The 25,984-nt window shown below is 39.3% G+C and overlaps 1 protein-coding gene across 1 annotated transcript in view; it reads left to right on the top strand.

The window, feature by feature from the left end:
- LOC124166432 overlaps positions 1 to 25,984 on the top strand; it is an 80,556-nt gene that overhangs the window by 51,145 nt on the left and 3,427 nt on the right. The window contains exons 4-11 of the mRNA XM_046543964.1: positions 1,936 to 2,219; positions 14,607 to 14,944; positions 17,243 to 17,663; positions 18,243 to 18,441; positions 19,037 to 19,365; positions 20,824 to 22,663; positions 23,666 to 23,900; positions 25,387 to 25,506. Coding sequence (XP_046399920.1) covers positions 1,936 to 2,219; positions 14,607 to 14,944; positions 17,243 to 17,663; positions 18,243 to 18,441; positions 19,037 to 19,365; positions 20,824 to 22,663; positions 23,666 to 23,900; positions 25,387 to 25,506 — 3,766 coding nt within the window. The remainder of the gene's footprint in view (positions 1 to 1,935; positions 2,220 to 14,606; positions 14,945 to 17,242; positions 17,664 to 18,242; positions 18,442 to 19,036; positions 19,366 to 20,823; positions 22,664 to 23,665; positions 23,901 to 25,386; positions 25,507 to 25,984) is intronic.

Here is a 25,984-nt window from a genome sequence, read left to right as displayed (position 1 = left end):
AGGTACAAAATAACGCCATGTCATCATGACATCATCTTGGTATACAAACTAGCATCTTGTAATCATTACAGAAAGCTGTTTCATGGATAAAATATTTAAGGGTGGAATTTAGCATTCCATTTATGAAATTGTCCATTTATTTTGCATTCCAGTCACGCTCTCAACTCCCGACTCACTCCTTAGTGGCAAGCAGTCCCCCCCTTCCCTATCCATTCCCTTCCCAAATGTATGTTCCCCCTCGCCCTCTTCCCTTGTGCAGCTGTCGCCCTAACATACCTCGCCACACGTCCTTATGGCGTTTCTCTGGCTTGTACAAAACCGTAAATTGCTCACGTGCGTCAATCTCGGATAAAATATAAGGAGAGCACTCTACGTGGCTGAGCAGTACCTGAGGGTAGAGGCCAACATTAAAAACACTTGACTTCGATATAATTCCAACACAAAATCTGGAAAAATGTACTTAAAACAGTAACGGGAATATGGAAGTCGTATCCCTATAAAAATATGTCATATATATGAATGAATTTGCTGTGCCAACTATCTTTGGTATAGTTTTATGATTGTTCAGTTATTCTAATTATATCAATTAGTAAAATTCTTTGACTTCGATGTAATTCTAACACAAAACCCGGAAATAAAAGGTTTTTAGGCGTTTCTCTGGATTGTACAAAACCGTAGATTGCTCATGTTTGTCAATCTCAGATAAAATATATGGAGAGGCCTCAAATTGGCTGGGCAGTACCTGAAAGCGGAGGCCAACATTAAAACCACTTGACTTCGATATAATCGTTCCCATTCCCAGCCCAGTATATGCATGGTGGAGCAATATATGCCACGGAATTTAAACATAGATGGCTTATTCCAGTAGGAACCAAATTACTGATGATGTTTAGGTGGAGAACGCACCATTTTTAAAGTATAGAAACTTTAAGGCAAGCGCTTCGATTGGTTAAGTATTTTAAAGTATAAGTTAAGATTTATATAGTGTAAGTTAAGTAATGGTTAAGTCCTGTTGTCGGATGCTGTGGGCAACTCATGACTTCGAATGATTTGCCCTTAAATACTCATATAAACTCTATTATGGCTTTGCCGGAGATTGCGATGTACCCATGGCTCTCCACTCGCGGCCAATTGGTTCCTACTGTTTTCAGCTATCCTGGGTTAAAATTTCGTAACATAATTTTTCTCCACCCCGAATACCACTTGCTTCCTTTTTTTTTAAGTGTGCAACTGATGATGACTTCGATACAAGCTGTACCGAGTAAAACTTTGTGGCTTAAAACGTTGCTTTTATCATCATTTCATAATGATCTTTCACAAGGTTAAGCCTGAAAATGTTGAATTCAAATAAAAGATTTATTATTTATTTCATACCTCTAAAAGATTTATAAAGGAACGACGAAGTGCTGGATATGGTTGGCGAGGAGAGGCAGCTTTTAGATGAGGTACCGGGGAGACAGAATGTATGGATGGAGTGAATACTTAGCGGGGAGGGGGTGTTGAAAATGGTGTTAGAGGGTAGAATGTTGGGGAAACGAGGGAGGAGAAGGAAAAGAATAGGATTTTTTAAGATAGATTGAAAGAGAGTAGGCCTTACAGTGAATTGAAGAAATCAGCGCTGGAAGGAAAGGGAGGCTCCCAGATCACTTCTTTAGTACTCCATGGAAACCTACCTTAATCGGTAGAATACTATAACAAAATAAAAAGATTTATAATTACTATTGTTCAGTGGCGAATCTATGGAGGGGGGGCTAAGGGGTATTTAGCCCCCCGTTGAATTTTACTACTACTAGATAGATTGGTCATTTTGTCCGGACCCGCAATACTGCTGGGAGTTTACCACCTACTTAGCCCCCACCTTGTCCTTATCCTGGATCCGCCGCTACTTTTGTTTATTCCATGCCATTCTGATGTCCTTTCTTGTCTTTCCTACAGCATCGCTAGCAGCGGCGTGGGCGAGGAAGTTTGCGGCGGCGTCTGCCAGCACCTCGACGCCGTACGAGTCCCTGGGGGGATCGGCGTCCTCCTCAGAGCAAAGCGAGGGTGGAGGGGAGGCGGACGAGGAAGGGAGGGAGGGGGAGAGGGTAGGAAGGGTCCAAGCCGGACTCTCGCCGACCTCCTGCCAGCCCACCGCGCAAGGGAGGCACCCGTCCCCCTACTACTACGCAGACCTCTTCAAGGAAGGACAGCAAGAGGGCACCGCTTCCGCGGCTGTAGAGGTAAGGAGGGTTCCATCCAGCTACCCACCATCCTTAGCACACGTCACGAGGTCCAGGAACAAATTAGGTGGTGAAACACTTAAGAAATTATAGTAGAAGGGCCAAACGTATTAACCACCCGTAAATTGAAATTTATTCCTTGTATAATATACAGAGCTTGAGTAATACAAAATTTTACATAAAACAAGGAACATTAGGTCCCCCTTAGGATAATTCCTGTTTGGAGATAACCGACTCCTCAAAAGTCGTTCTTTTAAGATATTAGCTACATAACACAAAGTACATAACTAGAGCGCGGAAAAAAAGTCTCCAATTTTTCAAAAAAAGTCGCCTAAAAAGTCGTCAATATTTTTGAAAAAAGTCTCTTGAAAAGTCTGAGTTATTTTCATGAGAAAGTGGCTGAATTTAACTGAATTAATCGAGAAAAGAGGGTATAGATGCGGATTCGTGGGTTTACGTGTTATATTATGGACTTTTAAGACAGGAGATTGCCATAATTTACAAAATATTTTGTTAAATTCTGAATAACACTTGCTTTTATGATCAGCAATTGTTTAAGAATATAGTTGACCCCTGTAATTATTTAGCTGATCAATAGCTATCTTCATTTTGAAATAGGGATATTTAAGTCAAGTTAAAGGCTATGGATAACAGATTTTATTCATTAATCACATGATATAAAATAAAGGAAAAAAACTTATTTTCATTCACTTTGAGTTGTATTACCAAAAAATTATTTAATGAAGTAGTGATAGATAAGGTATTTTTCTATGTTTTCCATGGTAAATGTTGTGCGACGTTCGGTGAAAATAAGTTTATACGTCGAAAACGATCGCTCAACTTCACATGTTGTAATAGGAGCATATCGCAGCGTAGCCACTTCACTAAAGGTGAGTTTTTGTAAAACATTAGATGTCTGCCCCTTGACCTCTCCGTTGAGAATCTGAGCTATACCAGTCATTGACTTGAAGCCTTCGTTTTTATCCAAAACATTGCACAATTTGCCATAAAAACTTACGGCTTGTTCACCCTTTACACATTCAAGTTTCTTCTTCTCATCCATTATTGTTGACACAAAATCACTGAGGCTCAGGATGGAAGATTCAAGATATTTGATTTTTTCTACCAACAACCCAAAGGATGCTGAAATACATATCATACTCAATGGGTGTGTTCTATCTTCAAAGAGTTCTAGAGCATTTACTATACATTCTGCATCGTCTTCAGGGTCAATATTCTGTATAAACTGAAGTAAAAAATTAACAGTTTTCCTCTTCTTATTTAGAACGTGTAGTTGTAGTTATTTTTAACTGAGCAAAATTGCAGGAATTCTATTTCGTATAATGAAATTGGTTCACCAGTCACAATCATAACTACAAATAATTGCTTACATTCTTAATTTTCTCGAAGTGTTGTGCATTGAACACGCAAGCTTCCAGCCGTGTTCCAAATCTCGTGATGACTGGATTCGGAGGCAATGGCAGATGTATGGCAGATGCAAAATGTTTTGTATATTTCCACGCGGGATAGTGCTTTCAAAAATACCTACGAAAATATTAAATATTATTTCTGCAGTAATATATTGGAAATTTTATTTTTATTTTTTTAACAGCTAGTACCTACCTTCTTAATGGTAGAGACCCACTTATTTGCAGTGGGAAATATTTTGCGAATTTCTTCGCATACTCTGTGAAGATCATGCACTTTGCAAGTGATGTGAATCACTTTAGGGTAGAAAAACGCCAAAACATGCGGCTTTAACCATGTACGCCGCTCCATCGGTTAGTAGAAGTAGTAAATTATCTCTAGCATTATTATCTCCAAACAAGGAAGCTTACTTGCAGGTACTTGCATAGTGAAGCACACACGGTCTGCTTGGCTTCTGAAGACGTCTGTCCTGGTCTGTCCTTTCACCTTGTACATTTTCTTGGGCTGGGCTGCACAAATGAGCGGACGATGGTCTTGCGACGCTTGGGGACCTCAGCAAATGACTGAAACTTTACGCGGCTTAATCGAATACATAGAATTGTGTTTATACAATGTGTAAACATTCTCCAGTACTTGTTGAGCCTTCATTTTTCCTCTTCGACCGAGTGCCAAGAGCGCATTGTTTGCCTCTCTACAATGTAGGCTCATTTCGTAACCATCTACACTCAACGTGAGACATTCACTTCGTCGGAAATTCTTGATAACCTTTCATATATTTGTATTTCCACTAACTTTGTTCATTTTTTCACTAATCTCCTGCAAAAAAGTAGAGTGTAGATAGCATACATATGTAGATAGCATGCATAGATAGATAGCTCGCATACAGTGTAGCGCTGTCCCCTTGTCAGCAGACCACCCGGGTTCAAATAAGTTGGTTCATAATGTCCCTTTGTGAAGTCTCTGGACACCCTTAGCAAAAAAAAAAGGGTGAGGTGGCCCAGGGAAAGAAACAATACGAGAATTTAACATGCAATTGGATAAGTACGTGGTGAGCTCTACCCTCACATAGCCAAACAACCTTCGAGTTGAAGCACTGCATGGGTTTACTTCATGAACGGTGGAGTAATCGAAAGAATTCATTGCAGTTTCCGGAGCTATTAATAAAATTCCGCGTCAGCAATAGGGAAATTGCATACTTTTTATAAACAGTATGCTGATATACTACAGTAAACATTTAGTACCGCAATATACTTTTTTCCGCTTAAAATTCAGTTTATACATTAGAAAATGACTCCCAAAAGTCTCCCGAGTTTCGCGGGCTAAAAAATACCGCCCCCACTAATCTTTGGCCGTGACGTCATAGTTCAGTAGGAGTCCAAGATCCAAGCCCAGTAACTGCAGGTTTGGAAGAGCCACGTTGCGTTTAAAGGAGAACATGGGTGAAGTAAGGAAAAATTACAAGTGGTGCATTGTTCCTCTGTGCAATAACACCCCAGAAAAAATTTTCGTCTGCATTCCCACGGAGGAAATTAGAAGAAAAGCCTCGATGCATGACGTCTGTCGGGATGAGCGTTACGGAAAAATAAGAGTATAATAAACGGAATGATAAACCCGTGTGCTATGTGAGTGAAGATAACTTTAATATAAATAATATTTCCATATTTCATTGACTGAATAACTTAAAACTGAGATTTTTCGATAATTCGGCCGCCGTAGAATAAAAACTCAACTTCTCAACAAAAATCGAGATAGGTGTTTCTCGATGGTTACGATGGACTCAAATTATTTATGGCACTTGTTCAATTTCAGTTACGGAAGGACATAGAAAATTCCATGATGCTTAAAATCAAGGGAGGTAATATGAAAATATAGAGCAACGTTGATCCTCATGCATTCGAATGCCAGCCAAGAAGACAGCGTTTTCTTCTACTGTCGCCGTGAAAATGATGTGCCGCTGTATTTTGCAAATTTATATCCTGGCTTCACTGCATGCTATAATAATGAACTATACGTCATTTTAAAGGAAATTTTATCCTAAATTCTGATTTATTTTATTACAAATTAAGACTCTACCGGACTGCCAAAAGAATACAAATTTCACATGAGTATACGCTTTCGCCAATATTATACGCAAGTCTCACTTTGTTATGAACTATAAAACATTTCAGATGCACATCAGCTACCTTTCCATTTCTCGGCATCGACTTTCCGCGCCGACGAAGTCTATAGTTTCACTAAAATACCCCGTTATCATGCCGCCGTGCCTCCTCGTACTGAACTATGACGTCACTTTTCTACCAGCCAATCATCGGGCGTTTTCGCTTCTCACTTGCATTTGAAAATTCTCGTGAACTTTGATGCATTAAATATCGCAAACCACGTCATAAAATAATAAAAAAAACTTTCACCGAGGTATAAAAACATATATTTTTATATAATTTTGGGGCTATTGATTATATCTGAAATATATGCAAGTTCCCTATTGTTAGTAGCTTACATTTTACGGTAAATATCTGCTTCGCGTAGTATGCACCGCATAATTAACAAGATTTGTCCGACACAAAGTTGAACAAGTGTGGTTACAACAGCCAAATATTAACTTTGGCAAGTATTTTCAATAAAAAGTCCCAGAAAAGTCTCTTTTAATCGGAAAAGTCACGCCACATCAAAAAAGTCCCAAAAAGTCTCTAAGAAAATCATTAAAAACGGTTTTATTTAATGAGATTGGCGAAGATTTGTATTTAAAACCACAAAAGTCCCACTTTTACAAAAAGTCGAAAGACTTTTTTTCCGCGCTCTATACATAACACACTGCAGTTTTGCTGAATCAAAAAATCAACACAAAAACATAATTTTCTTGATTTCAAATGACCAATCTATTACATTTTAAGGAAGCATCTCTCTTTGTTTAACAAGATGTATGATGAGGCAAGAAAGTAAATTTAAAATCTAAACATTAGTAAATCAGGAAAAAAACAGATTTGCTGGAGCACAAAAAACTCAATACAACAACAATATATCAGAGAATAACCTTTACTCAATGACCTTCTAAATATTTCGTTATTTGGTTTTGGAATGTAATGTTTTGATATGTCCTTGTCCTTTGTTTAACCATCCATCTATCACCTGGTTCATCAATAAATCTGATACCGATTATTCACTCCTAAAACCCACTAATTCTTAATGAAACCGATCAGTCATAACTTAAACTCTCTATGCTATTTACTGTTTCATCCATCAATTTGACTCCCGTTAAAACCAGCCCCTCACAGGTTTCCGGCTAATTCTCAGTTCTTTCACCCCATTTTCATTCAATTCTCGATTCTAAAATCTAACAGTTATTGCTGAAATTCGTTATTACCTGGTCCAGAGTAAACCTATCATTTAAAAATTAAATACAGCAGTCACTATTTTAATCCAATAGTCATTGGTGAATTCCTTCCTTTAATTGACAGTTTTCTTCAGTAACTGGCGAGTAAATAATAACACTGATTAAGAATTAATAAGAAGAAAAACTAAAAAAACGTATCGATAGCGGCTTGCTGGCCTTTTATTAACTACGCAAGGGCCACACCCATCCCCCTACTACGACGCAGACCTCCTAAAGGAAGGGCAGAAAGAGGGCACCGCTTCTGTGCCTGTAGAGGTAAGGAGGTCTTCAGCCAGCTGCCCACCACCCTCATGAGTTCTAGGGGCAAAATGGGGAGACAAAACCCTTAAGAAATAATAGTGGAGGGATACGGTTCAAATATATAAGCTGCACATAAATTCTATCAGTTCTATGTTTCACCATTTAAACCTGGCTCATAAATCAATTTGTTACCGATTATTCACTCGTTAAACCCGCCTAGTAGCTGTAAAAACTATCAGTTATTACTTAAACTTGCTAGTCACTGGTTCATCCATCAATTAGTTACAGGTTAAACCTCATAATTTGCCGGTTAATCCAGCTGATTCTCAGTGAAAATCTATCTGTTATTAAAGTTAACTTTTTTCCGGAGAGATATCGTGGCACAGCATGTATCTACTTCATCTATCCATCCGTTACCAAGTAGCCTCAATAGTTACAAATTAAAAACATCAGTCACTGGTTTATCCAATAGTTATTTTTTAATTCCTTCATTTAATGGACAGTTTTATTCGGTTACTGACAAATGAAAAATGACATTGGTCAGCGACTCAGAAATACGTAACTGAAAAACACACAGGTGGTGACTTGCTGGCATTTTGTTCACTACCCAAGGGAGGCACCCGTCCCCTTGCTACTGCGTAGACCTCTTCAAGAAACGGCAGCTAGAGGGAACCGCTGCTACGACTGCAGCTACCCACTCATCTTCCCCCTTGTCATTCGAGTGGGTGGGCAAGGAATCGGGACGAAAGTGGTGAACCTTTAACAAAAAGTGATGCATAGAATTTGTCAAGTTCCACCCAGTTAAGGATGTATTCAATGGTGGGATATATCGCTAACCGTTCAAACCCGTATATTATTCGAAAAACCTATCACTTATCGGTAAACTTTAGTAGCTACAGGTTCATCAAAACGTCCCTAACCGATTAAGCATCAATTATTCAATGAAATAACCCAACATTTTGTATACTATATCGCTTACTTTTCAAACTTGTTAGTTTCACGCTCATAAACCCTTTCGTTGCCGATTTAACCCATTTGATAAAAATGAAATCCATAAGACGCTGACTACATCCTGCAGTTTTTGGCGAATTCTATAAACTGCTTCTAAAACACTCCAGTTACTAGTGAATTTTCTTCACTTACTGGTCAGTTTTCATTTGTCAATGGCCATCATCATTAGTCAACAATCCTAAGATTGGTTTGACGCATCTCTCCATTTCTCTCTCCTATCCGCTAACCTTTTTATAGCTTTACATCCTTTATAACCTGCTCTATGTAACTCATTCGGGGCCGTCCCTTGCCCGTCTTCCCTTCCGCTTGTCCTTCAAGGATCGTCTTCATCAGGCCATCATGCCTCAAAATGTGACCAACTAAGTTGTCCCGTTCTTCTGTTCCTTCTTCTTAAGGTTTTTAGGAAACTTCTCTTTTCTCCAACTCTTCTTAGCACTTCCTCGTTACTTACACGGTCAATCCATTTTATCTTCATCATTCTCCGGCTACACCACATTTCGAATGCTTCTACTCTTGGCCTTTCATTTAATGGTAAGTTTATTAAATATAACTATGATTAAGCCCTTATGAATACATGGAAAACTGGTCTTTAAAAGACAAATGGTTAAACAGCGATTTGATGTCCTCGGTTGTCATGACGCGCGGAAGGTAGGCACCCCTTTTCATACTACTACGCAGGCTCTTCAAAGAACGGTAAAAGAGGGGACCACTTGTGCGACCATAGGAGCGAAATCTTGTGGAAAAGGGCTGCCTCGGATCCCACTCGCAGCCGACCCTAACCACTCTCGTCACATGGCGGAATAGGGGTAAAAACGGGTGCACCCTTGCGAAATATCCTGGAGTGAAGCTGGTCAGGACCTACACAGTTATGGATGACGTGAGTCAGTTACTAGTTAAAGCTCCTAGTTATTGGTGAGCTCTGATTGCTAGGTACTGTTAAAACACGCTAACAATGGTAAAAAGTGTGTGTTGTCGGTTAAATTCACGGCTCCTTTATTCTTTACCGAATACATATACTGTCTAAATCTATCATTTACTGCTTTAACTCTGCAGTAACTCGTTAAACAATCAATCAAGGCATTCTTTTACTGTAAAATCCGATAATTTTATCGTGAAATTACTTGCAATCATGTACTGGTTTAATTTACCCGCAACGAGTAAAATCCATTGGTTACTAGATAATTCCCACACTAGCTTATGATATACGTCTACTACTAGTTTATTCCACTGGAAATAAATAAAAACCGTAATTAGTTGATTAAATCCACTTTTACCGTAAGAATCTGGCAGCTAGTGGTTAAACCTATTAATTCGTGGTAAATTCCTTTACTTACCGGTCATTTTTATCAGTTTGAAGAGTTCTCGGGATCTTCACTTAGTCAGGAACTGCATTTTTTTCGACGTTTTGATGCCCGACTTGGCCATCGTCCTCAGGGCTATAAGTGATTTCATAGCCCTTAGGAAGATGGCCGAGTCGGACGTTGAAACGTCGGCAGAAATGTATTTTCTGACCCGGTGGCGATCCCGAGAATTCTTCCTACAGTTTATTCGCCGGGAAACTACCAAATTTTTCTTCATTTTTATCAGTTACCTAAAAATTAAAAAGATAACACTGATTAAGAACCGATGAATAATAGACTGATTATAAATTGAGAAACATCCAAGCTTACCGGGCTCGTTGGCTTCGTCTCAAGGGAGCTACCCCTTGTCCCGTTATTACGTAGACCTCTTCAAGGAATGGCATCAAGAGGGGGCCGCTTCTGCGACTGTAGAGGTGAGATCTTGTGGAAAAGGGCTGTTTCGACCCCAGCTTGCTGCTTGCCCTCACAACTCTCGTCACAAGTGCCGAAGGCGGAATGGGGGTAAATGCGGCGAACCCTCAAGAAGTTGCAGGAGAGGGGAACAAGTCAAGTCATATTGGTCACTCGTAAAATATAAAAGTCACTGGTTTATCTCACTAATAATAGGTAAAACATTAGCTATTTAACTCGCTATTTTCTGGCTCATCTAAAAATGCGCTATCTATTAAAGCGATCACTCACTAGTTAAGTCCGTTAATCATTGGGAAAAACTAATCAGTTATTACTTAAACTCGCTAATTTCTTGTTTTTCTAACAATCCGCTACCTATTAAAGCGATTATCCACTAGTTAGGTCCGCTAATTATGAGTAAAAACTAATCATTTATTGCTGAAACTCGGTGTTTGCTGGTGATAGTTGGGGTGAAATCGGGCATCCAAGAATAAACTACTTCGTGATATGGGTTTACCATTTATGGAATAAATTGGTTTCAGTTCAACAACTATCGTTTATCGTGTAGTATTTGCAAGGCTGCGAATTGACCATTGTTTAGGTACACATTTGCTTCTCTTTACGCCCGAGAAAGAACCATCTGTATGTCCACAATGCAGTTTTATTTTGAATCTAAGGCAAGCACTCACCGGTTGTATGATTTGCCAAGTGCTATAAAAATATTTTTACAGTTCCATGAGTTAAGAAAAACCATAAGTGATGATTAAAAAACATACAGTGTGTGTAACATGTTCCTCCATGAGACAGCATTGATCTCTAAAATAAAAAGATTCTCCTGCTCGATACATACGCTCCATACTGCGTTGCGTTTATACTATTTAAGATTATAAATAAAGAATTGCAGAAATTACGGTGCATTGAAGGTGCTGTATGAGCTAAGCCGTTAATACACCTAAAAAAACAACTAGGCCCCTTTATTTGACAATAAAAAGAAAATAAGATTTTTTAAACACGCTTTTCCAAAAACAGTATAACCATTTCATCTCTGGGAGAATAAAACATGGCTGTTGATTAGGGATATAATAAATTAATGTAGAAGAGCCTGATTGGTTAGTAAGGATTGGCACGCAATATTATTATCTCAACCTTAATTTGTTTGACTGTTTAATGCATTTTATACTGATTTTGGAAAAAGCGTGTTTAAAAACAATCTTTCTTTATTTTATTTTTTCTACTTTTCAGTCGTAAATCATGTAATCAATTAAACCAGTGCTGTTAAAAAAAAATCGGCAGAAAAATTATGACTATCTTTATCTATTGAGAGAAAATTTGAAACTATTTTTTCATATGGAAATTTTGTTGATTAATTAGAGCACAATGGAATAAAATTTGAAGTATGTGATAATTGAATATTGTAGTGTCATCAAAAGCAAGCAAGTGTTCAAAATGGACGGTCGGTCTTGAACGTGCGTTGTATGCGACCTCTTCGGCATTTACTTGGTTTTATCTCTAGCCAAACCGCCACAAAAAGTAATAGAGACAGCTTAATTTTTTCATGCTACAGTTAGAAAAGGAGAATTTTTGCGTGAAAATGTGCGATTAGAGTTAATACCACTTTGTTGATTCGCATAAATTTTCGCAAAACATTTTTGTAATGTCATTTATGAATTGAAGTATAAATTATCCTTTTTATTACTGTATAAATATAAAAGCAAAAAATGCATTTGGAAAAACGCCGCCGGAAAAGAGTGAAATTTTACAGATGCTCGAATGCAACCATTTTCATTGGAGTTCATGCATGGCTCACTAGATGCATAACTTCCAGGATATAAAATTATTCCGTTGCCTATCGGAGCTGTGAAAATTTGAATCCAATATGTGCCAGCCTTTGCTACTTTAATAAGTGTTTTTTTCTAGTTCTTATGCTAATAATTTACGAGTAGATTGTTACTATAGGATCTATTACCTATTTTAATTTGATTTCATACAATTAAAATGGTAATTTTCGAGTGGATATAAATTCTTTTCTAACTTAACTCAGGCTCAACTTTTGCTTCCGCTAATTTATGCTATGAAAATGAGTGATCATATAAAATATTAATCTGAAAAATTAGTTTTTAAATGATCAATTAATTTTAATGTAATTTAATAATTAATTTTTAAATTGTAATCTATATATTTTAAATTTGAAACTCATTGCCCCTGGATAAATACATACCCATCAATTTTGCTTTTTTCATAAATCAGGAAAAATTATCCTTTTGTCTGACACCGATTGTTGAAATAAAACTGATGACCAAGTTGTTAAGTGATGAGTAATAAATCCTAAATGAATGCATACATTGAACTTTTGGCCCAGGCCAGAACAGTCACCAGTCAGAATATGGCACTCATTATCAATAGTTGCCTCTTGTTTAGGTAAAGACTTGAAATTTAGCATGTGTACTCATGAACGGTAACTAAATGCAGAAATATAGGTTATTGATTATAGATCTCTTTGTTCATTATATAATGTGGCCCAAAAATCACTAAAGTTCACTTATTACTTTTCTTAGAAAATCTTGCAAAAGTTGATTGTATGAGGATTTTTAAGAATTGGTGAAGTAATGAGCAAAGCCTCCCTTAAAAATCAGGTGCAGTATACCAAGTACCACAGAGAAACTGTTTAAAATACCTTCTCATTGGTACGTACACATATCCAGGGTGGTTTTAAGGAATTTCTCTCACATTTTCTTTTATAAGGGAACCACCCTCCATTGATATAAAAACATAAATATGTGTTTAACTCCAGCTAATTCTGCAATTATATCGCCTACTTTCATCACAAGGGAATGTCAATGGCCAGGACATCTTGAAAGAATCATTTGAAGGGTTATATTTTCTTATTTCCCTGAACCCCTGTTTCACCTGAGAGGTATCATGTATCCCATACCCTACCCTCTGAAGGTGGTAACCCCAGAATTGGAAGGGATATCCATTGAGAAGAGAAGATGGTGATGAGAATCCGTTTCTTGTCATCAGCTGATTGAACTAGTGGCAGCGATGATAATTAAATTTCTTTAGGAAACACACACGGAGTGCCACCTCTGAAATTCACATTTGGCAACTTCGCTGGTTGCAATGAATTAGCATTCTGTGCATGAATGAGAGAACAGGAGAGCTTTAATCTTTTGATATGTGAGACTTAGAACCTTGCAATTCATTTGCATTGTAATGAAGTCTGAAAGAGACTGATGCCCTGTTTATGTCCAATTTTACTGGCTTACTCTTTGGCACTACTGCCTTTGTAGACCTAGGTCTCTGTGACAGTGCAGCACCAGGCACTGTGATCCTCAGCCTTAATTTTCTTTCTCTTTACTCCCATCCTAGATTCTGGAACTCTCTTCTGCCAAATATAAAGTCATCACAATCACTTCAGTCGTTTAAAAGAAGGCTGTACTCGTATTTGAAGTCTGGGCTTAATTCAGTCTCCTAAACTCATTAGAGTTATTATCTTAAAGTTGTAATGTTAACAAAAATTTCTACATAAATATGCATATGTATGTGTGTGTTTATTACTGTCTAAGTTAAAACATATACTTCTGTGTATTAGTATTGAATATTTTACATCTTTTGTACAAATATCAACTACTTGTCAAAATGCCTTTGTTAAGATTTAGAACATTTCCTGTATTTTCCATTTTTTTTTTTTTTGCTCTGATAGGTTTTACCTAGAGCATAATAAAAATATTCTATTCTATTCTAAATTCTCCTTCCATTTACTCCCATGCATACAAAAACAGAATATGATTTGCAGGGGTTGTTGACAGGGGTCTATTGTTGATACCCAAAATATTTCATATTGATGGAATACAAGGATAATTACATCAGGAAAAATAAAATCAGTGATAGGGTATGTCCAATTTTGGCACAGTATTTTACTCTTGACTGTGGTAGCTTTAACTTTAACCCTCTCAGTGCTATCCTTCTTCCAGGGGTACTGGCGAGAAATGTGGAGGGTATTTTAATAAAATGTAGCAACTAGGAAAAAAAAACAATACAAAGCTATTTTATTACATATCCGTAAGCAGTTTTTTTTACTGATGTTATACTGGTTAATATTGACAAAATATTTTTGAATTTACCAAAATAAAATATATCAATGTAATAAGTTATAGCAAATTAAATAACGTACTACATAAGAGCCGATATACCGACCTGCTGCACTTTTCGCCCGAGCGGCAAAAACTGATATATCAGCCCGCCATACATGGGTGTACCCACAACTAGAGGGGGGGCAAGCCGTGATCATTCAAGATATAACACAGAAAAGGTAATGAAACCAAAATATCAAGAAAATTATAATAGCGCTCCTTTATTTTTAAATTATTTTTATTTCAATCACATGCTTTACACTAATAGCACTTTTATTGGATTTAAAGAATTTTTGTTCAAAAATTTCATTTTGAAATAAATTTACCGTAGCTTCTATAGAGGGGTCAGCTGACCCCTCATGCCCCCCGCTAGATACGGCCATGCTACCGCACGAAAAAGGGTTAATGATTTTCTATTCTTTATTAAATGCAGCCATATGAGGAGAGCCCTTCGAGGGAGGAGGCAGAACTAGAGGAGGAAGTGAGGGGTGAAGAGAGGGAGGGTCACCAGCATCACCACCCTCACCATCACCACCACCACCACCATCACCATAAGCACCCCCGCCACCACCATCATCGCCACAGGCAGCACCGCCACCACCACCACCGACACAAGCACCGCCGCAAATCCCGTGGCGAGGGCGAGGGGTGCCGAAGGGGCTCGTCCTGTGGCCCGAGCTGTTCTGCCCACCACCGTGGACCTCATCACTGTGCCAGGCACCACCGCTCTGCGTCCGCTGACTCTGTGGGGCTTGGGGACAACAACTTTGAGTGAGTGTATCTATGCAATTTGTAATTTTTGTATCCATAAATATTACGTAAATTTTGTAATTTATGTATTGTGAGCACTTTTTTATGGTATAACCCCAATATTCCCTTAATGGACAATGTCCAAGAGCAATAAACCATATTAATATTATCATTATGATGGCGATCTACCAGTGAACATTCAATAGTCATAATAATATCTTGTACGATGTGCGGCACAATGTAGTGGAAGATCTTGATATTTGTTGTAATATTTCCACAGGATTTATTCCAACACAGTGCGTTTCGTTGGTGCAATAACATTATCAAGTGCATAATCTGTCTTTGAATTCTTCCTTTAATAATAAATATCCTTCTGTACTTGATTATGTTGTTGTAACAATGAAACACATATTGTTCGAATAAATCCTGTGGAAATATTGTTATGCCTGTTTTAACTAAAAGTAACAATAATATTTTTGGGGATTGGTGTGGTGGGATAGCTAGAGTGATGGCTTCACAGCCCATGGGCCTGGGTTCGAATTTCGGCAGAGAAAGATTTTTCAGAAGTTATCCAATCCCTGCTTGAGTGCCTTGTGGAGGGTATATCCAGTGAAACACTCTGTCTGTGAGATAGGACGTTAGCTCGTGGTCCATATCATGCCTTTTGTTATGTGCAGGCTAATGCCAATGCTAGGTGTCTCCCCTATTCCTACCTCATGGCGCAAATGACCTCAGCTGTTGGTTGCCACTTCCAAACATGATATCATCTTTATTTAGAAGCAAATTTAGGACTAAGAAGTCCTGCCTTACATTTTACTTGTTTTTGGAGAAAACATATACTTTATCCCGCTCCAGCAAGATTCCTTTCCAATGACCTTTCCTTGATACTTATGACCTTTGAGTTAGCAGGTAGGGATATAATCCCCTGCCGCCGCTGAGGTCAGCCAGTTGACCCGATTGTTGTAGAAATTAATTTTTTTCCCAAACAATAAGGGAATTAAATAAATCCTAGGTCAAATTCAGGCATTTAATTTCCCATAACCCGTGGTGTCATGGTGCTGGAATGGCGCTCAAGCATAACCAAAACAAATTTTTTTTTCGATTCATTCTATATTTACTGAAAAAATTGAAAAACAGAGTAATATTTCACTAGTAAAAAATAGTTAAGGAAAGCGTCCCGGCACGGCTAATTTTGCCATGACATTACCGCCCATAACATATATATACACCTTACGCAACAACTCTCACAATAATTAAATTTCTAGCATAATAGTAGAGATAAAGGTCGGTTTCCTAAGATCTACTGCCACGTATCTAGATTCAAATATGTTATATGAAGTGAAACACTTTGCACTTTCCACATAAAAATTTTATGTGGAAAGTGCAAAGTGTTTCACTTCATAACTCATAATGGATCTCCACAAAGTATCTGCCTCATCCATCCAATTCATCAAATATGTTGTTGCAAAATCAAATTTTTTGCCCCAAATTTCTTTATTTGCAGTTCATATCTGCACCTTTTGAACATGATGACACCGGAAGACACTTGTGTGTGTAATCCTCCGTTATTGGTCGATGTAGTGAAGCAGCAAAGCAACTGTACATTTGAGAGAATCTGAACAATAAGATACTCTTCAAAATGATGCAAAGGTGCTCAACTGGTCAGGGTCAATAGTAGTTAGTTGTTCAATTTTTTTTTCACTCGTTACTAGTCGTGACTACCGGTCCAGATATTTTTTGCTATAATTTCAAAAATCCGTCAGTTATATTTTTCCAATGTTGTCTGGAAGATTTTTATTTTATTTTAATTCCTAAGAATAGGTGATAATACGAGAAATTGAATCATCTGTTTATATTGGGCAGAAAAAAAATAATTTTAAACAGAGGTACATAATACTACGTCTCCCACCCAAGGCTGATGGAGTGGAATTAATCCATGTTGATATTAACACTTGCATTTTCCTACAACTATAAAATTTATACTAACCTAGGTTTTGATGTCACTTCATCATCTTAAAGATACATAACCATTTTGTACCTTTAATAAGATGTAGTAACTTTATACCGAGGTCCAAAAAATTTGAGGTACAAGGTCGAGGTGTGTACGTGGTGCATACAAAGTTGTGGTACAAAATGATTTAGTACCTTGAATAAAACCAATTTGTACCCTAAATATGTTGTAGTAAACATCAAAACCTAGATGAGAATAAATTTTATAATTGTGGAAAATTGCAAGTGTTCCTTTCAATATGATAAAAACAACCCATTGTGTGCTACATTGTATTGACTCCCATCATGTCTTCTTAAATCATGCATCAGGGTCGCGAGGGAGGCGTGGTCTGGTGAGGAGGGCTCTGCCGATGACCATCCGAGGGACGCTGAGGACTTCTTGAGCGGGGCCCAAGCGGCCGCCGCCTTGGGCCCATCGTCTCCGGGCGCTGAGGTGGCCCAGGGGGTGTGCGAGTGCCTTGGGGGGGGCAGGGGCCTTGGCCCCGAGGCCCCGGGGGGGCCCGAGGGAGGGGCCTTCCTGGCTGCCTGTATCCTGCGTCACTGGGACCTTGTGTTCGCCACGCCGGCAGAGGCCGCGGCGCACCACTACTCAGAGGAGGTCGGGGCCCCTTGCGGGGGCCGGAGAGGCGTGGCTAAAGGCCTGAGGGCCTCGTGCTCCTGCCGGCCCGGAGGCGGGAGCTGTATCGGCCGGGGAGAAGGGGAGGAGGAAGAAGAGGAAGCGGAGGAGGAGGTGAGGGGAATGAGCAAAGGAATGGAGGTTTTTGTCATGAAAAAATATATTTCTATCGAAAAAAAAAACATTGTTTAAGTAACAAGAAGTCTTATCCCAGATTAATGTTATGCACATGGGCATACTCAGTGGGGGGCAACCGCATCAAGGGCAGGGGAAAGTGGGGCAAAACCGATCGGTTAACCTTTTTTCAATTAAAACTTGACCTTCTGTTGCTAATATTCTTTTAAATGTGGTTAATAGTAACATTTATACATATAGGGTATGGAATATTAATGCAAATGCATTTTATGATATTGATTACAAATATATATATATAATTTTTTTTTCAAACATTGACAAAATGACGATTTTGCCATATAGGTGGGGCAAAACAGACACCCATAGAATTTGCATTTACAAAAACTTTCTTATACAATTTTGGAAGATTTATTTTTACAAACACATATTTAACACATGCATGATATTTCTCAACATGAAATAGTAAATGAACAATATGTGAGGTTGAATATGAACTTATGTACAGAAATCACAAATGAAATTGTCATCTTCTTCTTCACAATTTGAACATGCCTTAAGAGCCCACCCTTCGCAGTTCAAGCATTGTATCCAACCCACTTTATTCTTGGAACTGGAATACAACTCATTGCAAAATATGCAAGCCTTTTCATCTCCACTGTCACAATCATCCTTATCTTTGTGAGCATCCAACCTCTGTCGGTCCTGCCCCACTCTCCGGTGACAGTTTTGCCCCTCGGCACACAGCATAAGAAATATGGCAATACAAGCGTATCCATAATAAACTACTCGGCTACACAGGCTTAAAGCACAAATAAAAACACTAAATTATCATATTAACTTACCGTTGTTAAACATATTGGCATAGTGGCTGCCAGATCCAAAACAAAGCTAATAAAAATCCTTAAGAAAACTGTCTGAAACTTGAAAAATTCATAGAAACTAAATGGCAGCCACTGCGTAAAAGAAAACAAGCTCAATCTGCCGGTAATGGCAGCCACTTCAACTAGTTTATAATGTTGCTGCTTGAAAGCAACAACTACAGTGGAGCCCCGCTAATCCGAAATAATTGGGACCGGACCCATTTCGGATTAGCGAATATTTCGGATTAAGCAGACTGTTATTAATTTAACGATAAATTATTAAATACAACGTGCAACTACATAAATTAATCGCCGAAATGCTGTTTCACGTCCATACGGTATGAGAATCAACCAACTTCATTATGTATGCCGTACGGCAACGCTCTGCACGGCTACCGCTTGAGTTCGTAGTTGCAAAGAAATCCGATAGGTAGCAGCACAACCTACGTTGTAGAAGCCCCGCCCATTACCTGATTTTGATTTCGGATTAAGCGGATTTTTGGATTACCGGATTTTGGATTTGTGGGGCTCCACTGTACCGGGTGATTTTAAAGGGGTCGATTTTGCCCCACTCTCCCCTATTATTTATAGATAATGGTTTTTTTTACATTGCTTATCATTGCCATCTCCAGGGAGGTGGAGGAGGAGTTGGGGAGTGCGGTGGAGGTCCGCCGCCGCCTGAGGATGGGTGGGTAGCGGCCTCGGGTGTGGTCCGCCAGGGGACACCCTCTTCTTTGGGTGGAGATTTGGAGGAGGACGACGAGGACGGGGAGATGAGCGGCCGGCAGAGGCACCTCTATGAGACGGCCTTCGACTGCAAAGTATGCAACTCAAAATGAATATCTCCTTGAAGTAACCAAGGGTGGATTAAGGGAAGGGGTCACCGGGGTTATGACCCCCCCCAAATTTTATCAAAAATGTTTAGTTTTTATTGGAATAATACAAATTTTTTGGTGCACTCGAACAAATTTCATCTCTTATTAAGAATAAAAATGAAATTTTAGGCTCCAAAATGCATTAAAAAATGGGTATTTCAAAAAAATTTTTATAGGAGCATGCCCCTTAAGTGAAAATATTCCTTCATGAATGAAAAATCTATGGAGTGAAAATTTCCACTATCACCAGTCTATAAGGAACTTAAGTCACAGAGTGATATTTTGGGTTAGATTATATGAAAAGTAATTTAATTTAACAGATAATGATGGGAGAATTTATTTTCAAAATATCACCAACCGAAGAGATAACAAAACTCTTTTAGGTGGATTTCTGAAAACTTCTATGCTGATCAGCATATATTTACCACAAGTAGAAGCCTTCATATAATATATGTATTTTTAATTTTTTGAAAGAATCGCCATCATTGAAATAGATGAAACCTCTTACTTTTAACTGACTCAAAACAGAGTTATTATTGATAATTTTATGAATACAGCCATAGTGTCTGCATATCTGCTTGCATTGGTGGAGGAGGAAGTTAAACCCTTGCATGCATATAAGGAACTGATGCTTGTTCTGGCTATTTACTACTTCTACTTTCATAAACAATATCTCTATTGCTGGTAGGGTGAGGGTGAGATTTTTTAGCCCTATTGCTCACCTTCATCAGTAAAGATGCTTTTTTGGCATATTCCTAAATTTACCACATTTTAAGGCTATAATATATAATGGCTTTAATAGAGAAATTTACTATGCATACTTGATGGCATCTTAGACAACCTTTTTTTCCAAAATATTAGCTAAAAATAATTAACTGGGTCTTACACGTGAAGGTTCGATCTCTGTGGGTCAATGTTCAATACTGACTCCATTATACTAACTAATTCATTAATATTTATTATTCAGTTTAAGAAATTGTAGTCATCATCACTATTAAGCTCATTGCTACTATGTGACATTATTTATAATGTATTTCTTATATTATATATTACCATTGTCTTGCTCACTTCAGCGATATGGAAGAAGTTGTGAGTGGTATAACAAAGAAGCTTGCTATAAGAAAAGATATACATGTCTGATCAAGTTAGTTTGATATCTCACTTCGATTTATACAATCATATAGGATCTAAAAGGAACTAACTTAAGTTGCTGGGGATTCATACCTCATGCGGATTTTTTTTCTCTTGCATGCCCTGCTGAAATTAGGGTGCATCTTATATGCCTTCAAATATGTTAATCACTTTCCTCAATGGTTAGTTCCTCTTGAGAAATATTCTGAAAATATAAACACAAAATAAAAACATGTTTAGAAGATAAAAATACATTTGCATTTTATAATTTAGGTCCGCCGTTCCCAAGATGACCTTGACGAGATCGATCGGGTCTCCAACCACCCCGTCCTGCGCATGGCGCCTGCAACACTGTCTCGGGCAACGTCCACCTCCAGCCCCAAGTCGATTCGGTCGTCTCTGCCACCAAGGGAGGTCTCCACGCCTCCCCCGACCTTATCCCGTGACAAGCGGAGGTCTGGGTTGGTTGTGGTTACGGATGGATCCCCGGACAGGAGACCCTCACCTGCCCCATTGACCACAGCCCTGGACCCTGCAAACTTCCCACAGGGTCCTGATGACCCCAAGCTGAAGGACAGGCACCCTGCCTTCCAAACACCTCCGTCCGCCAAGGGTCCCATAGGGGTGGGAGGCGCACCCTCGCCCCCACCCCTGAGGGGCTACGCACCCTCGCCCCCACCCCTGAGGGGCTACGCACCCTCGCCCCCGTCCACTGCACCCTTGCCTGCAAAGTTCCACAATACCCGGGAGCTCCTGCAGATGAACAGTGCCCCAGATCTTCCAGCCAAGGGCATGCTCCCTGGAGCCTCGCCCGAACGGACAAGGGACCCCAGGTTACCCATCAAAGCATGTTCGTCTTCCCGCAGAGGCCCAGATGGGCCCATCCTTGAGTTTAAGGGAAGGCCTGGAGATGAAGGGGATGTGATTGCCGCGGCAGATGGCACTGTGATCAACGTGGGACGGGGTCAGAAGCATCGGGAAGTGGTTGTGCGTTCATCTGGTGCTCGACCCAAGTACTCCAGCACAGAGAGCATGGCCACGAGCAGTAGTGCCATGTCCAGCCTTGAATCCCTCCGCAGCAGCACCAGCGAGGGCAACCGGAGCACCAGCAGCTCCGGGAGCCGGCGGAGCAGCTCTCTGAGCTCGCACAGTTCTGACTCTGGGTCTACGCGCCTCCTGGACCTTCATCGGCTCCACCTCCACCATCATTACCACCATCACCACTCGTACCACCACCATCAGATGGCCTCCCAATCGGCCGGGCACCAGCCCGGACAGCTGCATATCCTCTCCCCCATATCGGATAAGTCTCAGGAACCCGCGTCGGAGACTTCCGACAACAATCGCAACAACAACTCATCCCAGGGGGCATCCCCGGAGGAGAGGCTAAGCTCGGAGGGCATCTCAGCTGTCGACAACAATCCTGCCAACAACACCGCCACTTCCGAAGCTTCCGTCCAGCAGGCGACGGTGGCGACGTCATCGGCGAAGACGAGCACCACCACCCCTCCCGACCCCGTCCACCACAAGCATTCCCCTCCAAGGCAGGACCCATTTCCTCCTCCGACGTCTTCCTCATCCACCCAGACTCTTTTAGCCCCCACGCCCTGGGAGTCTGCTCCTAAACTGAAGCGAAGGGTTCTCGTGCTGCAGAACAAGAACCTGCTGAACCGTGCCCTGGTCCAGGCGGCTGCTGCAGCTGCTGCCGCCGCTACCTCATCTTCCGGTGAGGCTGAGGTCCAGGGGTCAGACAGTGGGATATCAGTGGAATCTTCCTCCCGTGGTGGGCAGTCTGGGGGTCAAAGTGGGGGTGGTAGTAGCGAGGGTACATCCCAGGCAACGGGACAGCAGGACCTCAGAGGACTTCCGTTCGACATGCCAAAGCTGAGAAGAAGGCTCACAGCAGATGCTTCTGGTAGCAGTTCTACCTCTGTGGCTAGCAGTTCGAGGCCTGAGGACTTGAGGGCTCTACCATTTGACATGCCCAAGCTCAGGCGGAGACTAAGGTTACAGCAGACGGGCGATGATGGTCCAGAGCCTGATGCTTCCAGTGGTGTGTCCCAGGCATCTTCCAGCCAGAGTGTCCTGGAGCTGGATACTCATCCTCGGAGTGGTCAGTACCATAGTTGTCATATTAATACATTGCATACGGGTGTTGAGAAATTGATTTGTTAAAGTTAAAATAAATCTCTGAATAAATCAACTTTTTAAAGTTACACATACGTTACCTATCTGAATAAGTAACTTATTAAAATAAAAGATACATATTAAAAGTTAAATTTTCAGCTTTTTTTTATATGTTTTCTTTTCGTCAGATGCCAGCAATTAATATCTACTTCCTCTACTTTTCAACACTTTTATTTTATTCTTGGAATAAATGCAATTTTATAACCTGGAAATTAAGAATGCAATTTTGAATCTTCTCACAAGAAAAATTCTATATTTTTGGCAGTGCATACCGAAAAAACTTCTAAGTGTGAATGATTGTAGCTCAAAAACAATAGTTATAAATTTCTTGCTTTAATGATGGCTGTACTTCTCCTAATATAACCTTGAGTTTAGCTAAGAATGGAGATTTCCTTATCAGCTCGAGGGTCAAAATATTAACCATCCAGAATGCTGTACAAGGGCCCAAAATAAAAAGTTTTCAAAGATGTATAAAAAATGTGACTCATATTCAGGAAACACCGTATTATTATATATGTACATAGCTACTTACTATAATTGCATGGATAGCTTTTCTATTAAATTACATTGATTCAGAAGATGGTAAACATTGTATTTCAGCTAAATCAATAAATTGAAGGAGTACAATTTATAGTTTATTATCTCCATGATTTCCTCTGGCAACTTTGAAGTGGCCATTCTGGAAATAACCCACGTAAGAGCAACAGACATTAATGTTGTCTTGATATTCAAAATATTTCTGTATGAAAATATTCATGATATGATTGACATTTACAAATTTAGTGTGAGAAATATTACAGTTGTTAATATTTAATGGATGATATTAGGTGAATTCCAATGAAAAAGTTCATTTTACCTGTATCACTTTCTTAGAAATTACTAAAACTTCCTCAGAAAATGCTAAAATCTCTTTTTTTCTTCTGGTCAGCCGGACAAACTCTGTTGCTTGCTCCTCCAGTGATCCAGCAGCCTCAAATTGTGAGGCCAAAGCTCACCCTGAATCTCTGTGGCCCTAATTCCTGGGGGTCTGCCTTTGCACCAACCTCCGCATCTACGCATTCATCGCGCAAGAAGAGGCCAGGCCTCAGCCTTGAGCTTGGATGCTCTGCCTTTTCAGCCAGTGGGGAGCCAGTTGACATTACGATTCCTCTTGAGAGGCAGGGGTGAGTGATTCTTGGGATAAGAAGTGCTGAGCATAATTAACATGTTGCGTACCGGGGTAAGCTAATGTTTAGAATATAACTTTACCCAATCAAACATCATGATGCATAAATTTATTATGAATAACGAACAACAACTGAAAACGTACTAACGAATACGTATTGTACGCTTTAAAATTGTTTAGGCTGACGCGCCTAAATGACGAGAATCTTCATCACCCGTCCGGAAAAAAATGACGAGAATTCTCGCCATCCATATGCAACGTGTTAAGAAGTGCTATGTATTCTATTCGTTAAGGTAGTGCTTTATTTATCGAATTTTATGTACCGGAACGCATACCAACTCATTAATCCATACCATTTTCAAATATTAGCCCCCCTAAAACTTCCAATTTTTTTACACTTGTAATAAAAGTTACAAGGAGGAATCATGCCTCACCAAATATAAAAAATAGATTAAATTTTTTTTTACTTGACCATATGTTCCTTTAAAGGTGCCAGAATGCCATTCCGGCCAAAATTTAGCCATGGATTAAATTAACTTTAGGTTAACTATAAAACTAGGTCTACTTAGGCCTAATTAGGTTTGCATGAAGCCTTTGCAAATTGTTCTGGCCATCTTCACTCCCATCACATAGTTCCCTCTTCAATTCATAGTAAGGCACACTCCCTTTTATTCTATCTATAAATACTATTCTCTTCCTCCCCCTTTCACACCTATCAAACATTCTTTTATCTAGCTCAGTATTCACATCCCATCCCTGCTGAGTATGTAACTGCTCCATCGGAACCCACAGTCTCCTCTGTATTTTACCCACAATTGTGAAAATGTCCTAACACACATTGATATCCATATGCATTCACTAAACTTATTGATATTGCTTCCATTGGATTGTCTTCAGCGCCTCATAATTTTTCTTAATGGGTGTTTCCAAAATTGACAACATGATAAATGAAATGAAATTCAAAAGCCAAGGAATGGTGAAAATTGATTTTTGATGAATATTGTTGAAAAAATTATGGATGGGTAGATTGCTATCCACTCATCATTATCTCCAAGCATAAAAATAATTGACCTGAGATTGGCATGAGAAAATCTTTGGGAACAATTATTTCATTTCTCAGAAGCCATAACCTTTGTAATCCTGTTATTGTAGTCCTCTGTAATTGGGCTTGTGCTGTTTTTGGACTGGATTAAATAAATAAATAAATACTTCTCAAAAATAGATGTTTTTGAAAGTGATGTCTACATGCAGTGACTCATTGTTCACCTTTTCCATATTTACATATGCTTATGGCATACTTGAATGCTTACAAATTAATATGTATTTGTGTGCAATAAAGTCCATACAAATTCCAGTGCCCATAATAATGCTCTACATATTATTATGTATGCTTTCATATACATATCCTTTTCATATGACTGTATGTGTTACCCATTTGCTCGATGGTTTGCTGAACTTATTCTATTTTCTCATTTCTTGAATAGATGGTATCATGGAGCAATTACAAGGGTGGAAGCTGAGAGCATCCTGAGATTACGGAAAGAGGGGAGTTACCTTGTGAGGAACAGTGAGTCCACACGCCAAGACTACTCATTGTCTCTCAAGTAAGTGAATCCTATGATGTGATTTATTCAACATCTCTAATTAGCTAATATTTGATGCATATGAATGTACGGCCAACTTACAGCTGACATAATCTATTCATGAATATGCATCTCTTCCCTTAGTTGAAAGCCTCATTATAATCTGAGACTTCAGTACATGCTAATAATGGGAGAGTCAGATTACCAGGTCTTGAAATTCATACATGCCTTGTACAAGGCATGTGTACACGTGTATGGTCTCAAAATTTGCCTTTAGTGCAAAATATGTTTCCCCACTATCAAATTTCCTAATTACGAGTTTTTATTGCTGTGAAGCCCTTTAAATGGATGATTGTGTTGGGAAGGAGCAGTCTGTAGTTGATGGTTTCTGGCGATACTTTATGGAATTTACTCATTTTGAATGAAAAATTAAACTGCTTTTCCACAGATTTTTTTAACCTCCTCTACCTCTTTTGTCCACCTTTCACTGCAGTTAGTC

This window comes from Ischnura elegans, chromosome 10 (assembly GCF_921293095.1).
Source record: "Ischnura elegans chromosome 10, ioIscEleg1.1, whole genome shotgun sequence".
NCBI classification, from domain to species: domain Eukaryota; kingdom Metazoa; phylum Arthropoda; class Insecta; order Odonata; family Coenagrionidae; genus Ischnura; species Ischnura elegans.
Note: the sequence above shows the minus strand (reverse complement) of the source record. Positions and strands in the feature narration are given on the sequence as shown.